Source organism: Vidua chalybeata, chromosome 8, assembly GCF_026979565.1.
Source record: "Vidua chalybeata isolate OUT-0048 chromosome 8, bVidCha1 merged haplotype, whole genome shotgun sequence".
NCBI classification, from domain to species: domain Eukaryota; kingdom Metazoa; phylum Chordata; class Aves; order Passeriformes; family Viduidae; genus Vidua; species Vidua chalybeata.
This window is the reverse complement of record NC_071537.1, coordinates 21,932,080-21,942,152: the sequence shown is the minus strand read 5'-3', so window position 1 is coordinate 21,942,152 and position 10,073 is coordinate 21,932,080. Positions and strand designations below refer to the sequence as shown.

Genomic DNA, 10,073 nt, shown 5'->3' with positions numbered 1-10,073 from the left:
CGGCCGCCCCCCGGCAGGCGCGGCGCCCCCAGCCCCTCGGCCACCCCGCCGCTGCCGCGCGATCCGCGCTGGCTGCGGAGGAAGAAAAACGTTCGCAGCGCGTGATGTGAAACACAGAATTAACGCCCATCCCATCCTAGGAGCGAAAACAAGGAAGGAGGGGAGGGGAGAGGGAAGGCGGACGAGAAAGGGAAGGAAAAAAAAAAAAAAAAAGAGCGAGAGACCATTAAAAACGGAGAAAAAAAAAAAACAGAAAAGGGAACGTCACATCCCCTTGACCCTCCAATCACCTCGGGGTCCCATTTGATTGGAAGGCGGCAAAGGCTTTAATCTCAGACTAATTCAGCTGCTTTTGAAGTGAGTTTCTTTGCCAGATCCCGGGCTGGATGGGCAGCGGCTCGCATCACAGCTGAGCGGCGGAGGCGAGCGCTCCGCGCCGCGCCAGCCGGGGGAGCTGAGAGCGGCCGAGGGGGACCGCGGCACACGCTCGCAGCCCCCACCCCCGCCCCCAGCACAGCCCAAGGATTACTCGGCTTTTTTTCCTCCTCTTTCTCTCCGGCCGGCTCCCCCTTTCCCTCCCCCTCCCCACCCACGCCCTCCCCGCCAGAGAGAGCCACGGGACATTGTATGTTTGTTTTTCTGCTCGGGGGGCGTGTGGCTTTTTTCCTTTCTCGCCCGCAGAAAGCGAGCGAGCGTTTCCGAGTGCGAGCGGCGCCACTTGCCCCAGTTTTCATGCGAGGTTTTGGGTCATGATCACATCGCCCTCGCTTTCTGCTATAAGAAGTAGTAAGCGCAGCAGCAGCCTCAGCGAGCCCGGAGGCAGCCCCCGCCGCAGCCGCAGCGCCGCCGACCTCGCCGGGCCGAACGGGCACGCTGGGAATAACGGCAGCAGCGCCGCCGCCAAGCCCTGCTTCCACGCCGTCCCCCCCTCGGACCCGCTACGCCAAGCCAACCGCCTTCCCATCAAAGTCTTGAAAATGCTCACGGCGCGGACTGGACACATTTTACACCCTGAATACCTGCAGCCTTTACCCTCCACGCCCGTCAGCCCCATCGAGGTAAGCACCGACCCCCGTCGCTTTCTCTCGTCCCTGCCCGGGCGCTGGCTGTGCATGGCGGCTCCGCCAGCCGCCCTCGGCACTTTCCTGCGCTTTGAAATGCATTTATACCGGGACAGGGGCTTTTTCGGGTCTCGAGTAAGTGAGAGGAGCCGCTCCTGGGTATTGTTTCCGTGTTTACTGGGATAATTTATAGTTCCTGTGTAAATTAATATTTTCTTTTTGCTATTTTGAGCCCCCCTTTTTTTTTTTTTTTTTTTTTTTTTTTTTATTCTTTTTGAGAGGAGGGGTGGGTGGAAGGAACCGATCCACGCTGGGGTCACGATCCGGCCACGCAAATAAGCAGCGCTCCGAGCGCCAAACAACCTTGCTTTTGCAGGGAGTATGTTGGGGTGGGGGGGGGACACACACGGGACGGGACGACACGACGCGGAGAGCGACAGGCTCAAACGTGGGTGCGGCAGGACAACGATTTCGGCTCGCCGACCGATTCCTTTCAAGTACTGACACGGATCTGTACTTTGGGGGGCCTGTTGGTCCCCTTTCTGCTCTGTTGAGGTTACCGGTCCCCCTCTGCGTAGCTCGCTGTTTGCGGGACCGAAACTCGAAACAGAGCTGGTTGTGGGAAGGGTGTGTCCGTGGGAATGAATGATTTCATTAAAGTCTCTGCGGAGCGAGGACACTCTTCTCCTGGGGAGCCCTGCTCGCCGGCTAGCTCGGGCTCTGTTTATAAATAGTGCCAGCAGTCAGGGTGCAGAAATGCTGCAGTCGCTATAGTTCACGGGCGGGCTTGCGGGCCAGCACGGCCCGAACGACGCCGAGACGCCGAGCTCCGCTCTGCCTGGGCCGCTGCGGGGGAGGCTGGGGACGTTGAAGGCGGCCGCGGCGAGCTCGCAGGGATACGAAAATCCCCAGCCCTTTTTAAAGGCTTTATGGAAAATGCTGCATTCAAGGGAGGGGGCTGTCAAGTTGATGAATGAGCGCAAACTGTTCGTTACTTCCAGGCTGTGCTCTGCAGAAACCTACGGGACAAGAGTCCTATGTAAGCAATGGGGGTTTTCTCAGACCCCCATTAAATCTCTTTCTTTGTGTGTCCTTCTGATTTCCGCAGCTGGATGCAAAGAAGAGCCCTCTGGCCCTTTTGGCACAAACTTGCTCGCAGATTGGGAAGCCGGACCCGTCCCCTTCCTCCAAACTCTCCTCGGTCACCTCCAATGGCTCCGGAGGCGACAAGGACTCCAAGTCGGGCCCCTTGAAGCTCAGCGACATCGGCGTGGAGGACAAATCGAGCTTCAAGCCGTACTCCAAGCCGGGCGCGGAGAAGAAGGAGCCGGGGCCGGCGGGCTGCGCGGGCGCCCCCGCCGCGGGGGTCGCGGCCGGGGAGAAGTCGGGATTCCGGGTGCCGAGCGCCACCTGCCAGCCGTTCACCCCAAGGACAGGCAGCCCCAACTCCAGCGCCTCCGCCTGCTCGCCCGGGCTGCTGCCGGCCGAGGGCAAAGGCGGCGAGGACAAGAAGGACTCGGAGGGCTGCGGAAAGAGCGGCAGCTCCGGCTCGGAGGGAGGCCCGGGCACCACCAGCATCAGCCACAGCCGGATTAGCGTGAGCTGTGCCGGGATTAACGTGGAGGTCAACCAGCACCAGGAGAGCACGCCGGGCTCCAAGCCCATCGCATCGGACTCCGCCTCCTCCTGCAGCAGTACCACCGCCACCTCCTCCACCTCCGTTCTGGGCTCCGGCCTCGTGGCCCCCGTCTCCCCTTACAAGCCGGGCCAGACCGTTTTCCCCCTGCCCCCGGCGGGCATGAGCTACCCGGGGACGCTGGCTGGAGCCTACGCCGGCTACCCGCCACAGTTCCTGCCGCACGGAGTGGCTCTGGACCCCACCAAATCCTCCAGCCTGGTGGGGGCCCAGCTGGCCGCCGCCAGCAGCCTGGGCTGCAGCAAGCCGGCGGGGTCGAGCCCGCTGGCGGGCGCGTCGCCGCCGTCGGTGATGACGGCGAGCCTGTGCCGAGACCCGTACTGCCTGAGCTACCACTGCGCCAGCCACCTGGCAGGCGCCGCCGGAGCCTCCTGTGCCCACGACCAAGCCCTCAAGTCCGGATACCCCCTCGTCTACCCCACCCACCCTTTGCACAGCGTCCACTCCTCGCTGACCGGCGCCACGCCGCCTTCGCTAGCCGGCCACCCTTTGTACCCCTACGGCTTCATGCTCCCCAACGACCCCCAGCCACACATCTGCAACTGGGTGTCGGCCAACGGACCCTGCGACAAGCGCTTTGCCACCTCGGAGGAGCTGCTTAGCCACTTGCGGACCCATACTGCCTTCCCCGGCACCGATAAACTCCTCTCCAGCTACCCCAGCTCCTCGTCGCTGGCCAGCGCAGCGGCTGCAGCCATGGCGTGCCACATGCACATCCCCACGACGGGCGCCCCGGGCAGCCCGGGCACGCTGGCCTTGCGCAGCCCGCACCACGCGCTGGGACTCGGCAGCCGCTATCACCCCTACTCCAAGAGCCCCCTGCCCACCCCCGGGGCCCCCGTGCCCGTGCCCGCTGCCACCGGACCTTACTACTCCCCTTACGCACTCTATGGGCAGAGACTCACCACAGCCTCGGCCCTGGGGTACCAGTGAGTGCGGGCAGCGGGGCTTTGACACACAACACAAAGTCTAGCGGTAAGGGAAGGAAGCCCTGCGAAACTTTATAAAAGTTGGAAAGAAAAAAAAAAATCTGACTTTTTATAAAATAGTGTTCATTTGAGGACTGGATCCATGAGCACTGTATTTATTTATGTTAGCTTCAAGCGGGACAACGAATCATAAAGTGCATTACTAAACTGAGCTCAATAGGTAAAAGTGGAACACCCATTGTAGAATATAAATAAAAAGATAGAGGTCTTCTCTTTAATGTTACTTTAAAATTGCTATGATTGTATTGTACGTTCTTATTTAATGTCTCATTGAAACAAAAAAATTTACATGCATGTTTGTTACTAAAAACAACTCGCAATTTGTCAGTTATAATTTCAAATTGCAATTATTTTTAAGGTGTATACCCTTGAAAGAGAATTGGTATTTTTTTGTATGTATTCTGGAAGAAAAAACAAAAACAATTCTATTCCAAAAACCTCATTTGCCTTATTTTGTTCTTTAAAAGGAACACTTAACTATTTTTAATTTTTAAGTCCACCCTGTAAAAAGGGTTAAGTAAGGTTTACGTCATGTACTAAAATAGACAATGTATCGCTTTAAAGATTAAAATTCCGTATATTTGATGTATTAAAAGGTTTTTCTTTTTTTTTTTTTTTTTTTTTAATACGCTTTGATTCTGTTATAAAACCCAAGTAGGTCTTGGATGGAGGTGACTGCTAATTTCTCCTTAAGCGTTTATTCAATTTTAATTAAAAATTAAAAAAAAAAAAACCAAAGTTTTTTTTTTTTTATTGTAACCCCAGGGCTCTCTTAAAAAATAATCAGACACAGTTGGTTTTTTTCCTCGTCAGTAGAATTTTCTGGCACGAAATAGGAAAACTGAGAACCGCTTAAATCTCTTTCCCTGTCTTTAAAGAAGGTAAACTTATATTTTAAATGTTTTTACTGTGAAATATCTGGTTTTTAAAACTAGTTTTCAACTAGAAGACTTCGTTCTTTCTTTAGAAAGAAACGGGGAAGGCAAGACTGTTTTGTAAAAGTGTAAGATGATTATCCGAAAGATTTTTTTTTTTTAACAATGTAATGCATACCTATTCATCTCTTTCTAAATGAGAAGTTCAGAAGTAATTAGGGAAGCGCTGTTTGAGCTCATCCAGTTATTTTCAATTTCTCTCTTCAGTTCGCACCGCAGCACAAAAGATCGTCACGTTAAAAAAAAAAAAAAATCGGACAGCTCTGAAAACTCATTTTCTTTTAAAAAGGAAGGGACCGGGGAAAAAAAGAAGTCATCCGTTGTTTGGGCCGAGTTTGCTCTTTACTGAAGTGCAGTGCCAAACTTGACGTGATCCCGAGAGGGGCTGCCCCTGCCTGCACCGCGTCTCTGCCTCCCCAGCCCGGGTTTCCTCCTAGCGCCCAAGGGCCACCGCCCAGCTCCGGCTCGTCGTCCTGCGTTCAGGTAGGAGCGGGGGCTGCCGCGGAGCAGCCAGAGCAGCTACCCAAACTGCGGAACAAACCGCTGCCGCCGAGATAGTCGGAAAAGCGATACCCAAGTCCGTAAAAGCAATGCCAGCGAAGGGCTTTGCCCCGCGCTCTGCCAGGCGCTCGCAGCAGCGGCTCGGGCGGAGCCGGGTACCTGCTGCCCCTCGCTCGGCCCCGCTGCTCCCGCCCCGGCCCCAGCGCGACGCACTGGCGGGGGGCAAAGTTGCAAGCGGCGACTCTGCTTGACAAATCACTGGGTTTTCTCCCTCGTTCTGGATTCTCCCCACAATATAATTACTGTTCAGAGTTTCCCGTGGTGCCCAGATGCTAATTAGTCTAATACATTTACTCCAGATAATTAGTGGAAGTTAGCGTTAATGTGCAAAGGCGAGAAAAGCAGCAAGCTACGGAAGCTCCAGCGGCCGCCCGGCCGTCCCGGCGGGGCTCTCCGGGCCGGGCCCGCGGCGGGGGCCGGGACACACGCGGGGAGGCCGGTGCTGGGCCGCGCTGCGGCTCTTTTGGGACGCTGTCCGAAAGCGGCACGGGAAATACTTTGTGGTTTAACCAAATGTGTTCCCCCCCACCCGCCTTAAATGGGAAAGGGACCTTTGTGTATCTCTGCTTTAGGAAATGTAAAACGAGCTCTCGTTCTGAACCGATGAGTTAGAGAAAGGGAGGAGAGGGCAGTGCTGTTAACTGCACCAAGTAAACTTTAGTTATAAAATAAGAAGCGGATACAAACACAGAAAGTAATTGAAAGAAGGGCTTCTCGGGTCGGGGGAGATGGTGGCGGAGGATTCATCCGGCGAGCCCGAGAAAGGCAGAACAAGCTCGCAGTCCTCTCTCTATGCCGCACGACCCTCGCTTTCTCCTGCAGCCCAGCCAGACTGCCTTCCCCGCTTTGCTATTTTAACTACTCTTAATTTGAGGAAAATTACATTTCAGGCTCCATCTGGGTGTGCAAGCAACAATTACAGTTTTGCCGCGATTAAAACACCACCATTGCCACGTTCCTCTCCTGTTCGCGTGTTTTACAATTACGGATTTCGAACAGCTGCAGCTCAGACTTCTCTATCCAAATCCCATCGCCCATCAGGTGTTGCAGGGGCGATTTAAAAAGAGCGAGGGAGCATTTGTGTCCTGGAACCCTAACTACAATTTTGGGGATTTCAGCTCTGAAAGATTACACACAAAGATTGCTGATGCAAGTGGTGAAGTGAACACTTAATGCTATTATTACTGTTTTGTTCAGATACTGTCCCCGAGGTTAAAGAAAAATTAAAACACCTTATTTTATATGTAGAGTGGTGATAAGTAGGTCTCTCTTCCAGCCTTATTAAGTATATGACCTGGCAAGTGCCACCTAGGATTTTGATATTAATCTATGAAATTTGCCTTTTTTTCTAACAGAGATTGACTTATGGACATTAATGTTTTTAGGTAAAAGGACTACATTTGTTATTCCTCACCACCCCCCCACCCCCACCCCCCCTGTCCTTACTAACTGGATGGGTTGTGGATTTGACAGCAGCCGCTGGTCCATGCCACCGAACTAAAATAATTTCACAGTGAAAAACCAGCTTGAGAGGACAAGCAACAGAAGGGCAAAACCCATCAAAACCCGAAACTGTGATCAATCTGACCAGAGTCAGGCATACATTAGTTTAAATTAAACAGTTTTGTCTTTCTCACAAATCTTTTTTGAACATTAAAGATAGAATCATGTAATATTTAAATCAACTCTTGTCAGATGCTAAGTGCAACTGAAGAACCAAAATAAAAATTAATGCGTTTCCATCCACTCTCAAAAGCTAACTTTGGATGCCACTTCGACAAAATACTTCTGATAAGCAACGGTTAGAAAAGAAGGGTCCTGTTTATCTTATCTATGGAGAAATGTAATTAAGGTAGTTTTATGAAACAATAAAACACCAGACTCTACAGACAGCAAAGGAGTCTCTGTAATATATCTGAGCCTAGATGGGCATATGTATCTTGGCTTATGTGCACAAGCCCACACCAAACACACGCATATACATATGCTTGCATGGTTTTAGAATGCAAAATGTATGCTAGAACTAAAATACAAGGATGCCTTTATTACGGGAAGATTTTCCTCAGTGATAAGAGACTCTTTTTGCTAAGACAGGAAAGTTACCCACTGCCCATTCACCCCTTTTGAGCCACCCTCAGCGCAGCCAGCAAGGTACACGCAGTGCTGTGGCTGGGGCTGACCCTCCTCTCTCTGACCCGAGGTTGGTAATGATCTACCCACATCTACAGTCGAAATCACTCAGGCAAAGGGAATCCCGAAAGATCCAAACTTTCCGAAACAAAAGTAAATGTGCATTCCTATTCTGTAAAAACATTGATCAAACTTCATTCTTTCATACTTAGAAAAGATGGAGAGCAATGCTGCTTTAAAGCTGTTGGCTCTCATTACAGGAGGCTTTCAGTAGACAACAATTTAGGGTTTTTCCGTGGTCGTTTTTTGTTGGTGGTGTTTTGTTTTTGTTTTTTTTTTTTTTTTTAATTTTGTGTGTTTTCTTTTGTTGTTTTTTGGGCTTTTTGTTTAGTTTTTTGTTTTGCTTTTTTTTATTTTTAAGGAAAGATTCTGAAATGGAAAATCGCTGGAGCTACCGGCACCAAATTTCCCTTTCATACAGATTTTTGGGTATAACTTCAGACATTTGTAATGCCGTGTTGAGACACCCCACCACCCCTGATTCTTTCTGCACCATGAAACACAGCTAGCACTGCTTCATGAACAGACCTGGGGCAGGCAAGCAACCAGTTCTGATCAGAGGTGTCTAATCCCTGCTAAATCTCTTTCTCAGCTCACTCCTGGAAAATTCGGGGCAGACTACCTTTTCTTTTTTTAAGGTAAATTTTTGTTGCAATGAAGCACAGAGGTGTCAGAAGAAAAAAGACGGACCGTGAGTCTGTATGCTCTCACCTCTTCGGGGGCGGAATGCTTTGGCAGCAGAGACGTGGTTGAAATTTGAGCAGATTATACATTTGAGCTTGTGCATAAATGCGAAAAGACTGTCCTAATGCTGGATATTTCTCCATCAACATCAACCAGGTGCTGCTGTTGCAAAAATCTCACCTCTGACTGCTTGCTCTGTGCGTGTGTGCACGCACAGCGATGCACAGACTTTGTTCTCTCTTGATGTCTGAAATTCATCAACTACCCACCCCCGTTCCCAGCCCCACGTCCCCTACGTGAAAAAGAAAAAAAAAAAAGAAAGTGAATCCGTTCAGGCTTTGAATATTGTGTAAGAAGCCTTGTGTGTGTATTTTTTTTAATCTTCAAATGAATTAAAGACAACCTGACAATGCTGTCATCTGTCTTCAACGTCACATCAAGGCAAGAAATAATGATAACAGAGCAGCAGAAGGACGCCCACTGAAACCTGGAGGATATATATACACATATATATACACACACACATATATGCCTTGAAACAGTTTGAAAGAGAACAAAATTAGATTACCGCTCTTAGGCTATCACGGTAAAAACGTGTGGGATTTTGCATGTGTGTGTGTGTAAGTGGTTCATCTTTCCTGCCTTCTTTTGTGAAGCGCGTGCTATACGATCCAAAGCACTTCTGTGGGATGGGACAAGAAGACGAGCAGGCACATTCCTCGTTCCCAAACTACCACGACCAAAGGAAGCACAAAAATATCTCCCCTCCCCCTCTATCGTTTCAGGTTCACGTTCCAGTTAATAACAAACGTTACTGCTCTCCTGAGGCGCAGGCCAGAGCGGGCACGCTTTACGCGGAGGCCCGGGCGGGCACGTTACGCGCAGCTGCCCGGCGGAAGAGGGGCTGCTCCCGGGGAGGAAGAGCGAGGAGCGGCTCCCGGGGAGGAAGAGCGAGGAGCGGCTCCCGGGAATAAGAGCGAGGATCGGCTCCCGGGAATAAGAGCGAGGAGCGGCCCCCCTTTGTCTGCGCGGGCCGCGGGCCGGTGTCGCTCCCGGCCGCCAGGCGGCGCTGCGGCCGCCGGCGGAGCGCAGGGCAGCGGCCGCGGCCGGGGCCGGGCCCGGCGGGACCCGACGGACGCCCCGTGCTGGCACCGGCAGCCGCCCCGCAGCTCCGGAGAGCAGCATGGCAGTACAAACGGTCTGCCCAGATAAAAACAGATAGGCCGGGCCAACCCCCCCCCCCCCCCAAAAAAAAAAAACCAAACAAAAAATACCCTCAAAAACAAAACCAAAAATCATGGTGGTTTGGTTTTTGTTATTGTTGTTGTTGTTGTTGTTTTTTAATCGCACTTGTAATCTCATTCGCTCTGAAGGGTAAATAAATTGCAGTTGTATGAAAAACAATTGGTGCTACATGTGTTCATAACAGATGGGATCTTATCACAGTTTAACTGTAATAAATTCTGACTTCTCGAAATTGTAATTTCTACTCCATGCTGGATGTCTCTTTTCTACTATAATAATAGAGCTACGAACTCTTTGAGAGCAAGGAGAAAAGTTTTCACTGCTAGCCTTCTCAAGTGCGGCTCTTTGAAAGTTTGCATGAAAACGCATCTAAAAATCAAAAGTGAGAGAAAACCCTGGCGTAAAGGGAGACAAACAGCTGATCCTTCCCCCGCTGGGTAACATTATTTACTAAGGCCAACGATAACAGTCCTTAAAATACATGCAGAAAACCTAAGAACGAGCCCTCTGTGTGAAGAAACCCTGGCAAATGACAGATCACGGTTTGCTTTGTGAAGAGAGAAAATGCGAGAAGAAACCGAGCCCCTGAGGAAGGGGGAACAAAACTTTAGATTGAACCCCCCTAGCTTCAGCTCACAAAATTAAAAAATAAATTTGAATAACCACTGAAAGGATAAAATTATAATAATAAATTGTCCATATTCACTGAGGC

General features: G+C 50.9%; 1 protein-coding gene across 1 annotated transcript; it reads left to right on the top strand.

The window, feature by feature from the left end:
* The first annotated feature begins 264 nt into the window (after positions 1-264).
* On the top strand, positions 265-4,459 carry ZNF503 (zinc finger protein 503). The gene is made up of 2 exons (XM_053948992.1): positions 265-1,058; positions 2,170-4,459. The coding sequence occupies exons 1-2, from the start codon at positions 750-752 to the stop codon at positions 3,688-3,690; spliced, it is 1,830 nt and encodes a 609-aa protein (XP_053804967.1). The 5' UTR covers positions 265-749; the 3' UTR covers positions 3,691-4,459.
* The last annotated feature ends 5,614 nt before the right edge of the window (positions 4,460-10,073 follow it).

Coding starts and splice junctions, on each gene's coding strand:
- ZNF503 (XM_053948992.1), top strand. CDS start 750: ATGATCACATCGCCCTCGCTTTCTGCTATAAGAAGTAGTAAGCGCAGC. Junction 1,059..2,169: donor CGCCCGTCAGCCCCATCGAG/GTAAGCACCGAC, acceptor TGATTTCCGCAG/CTGGATGCAAAGAAGAGCCC.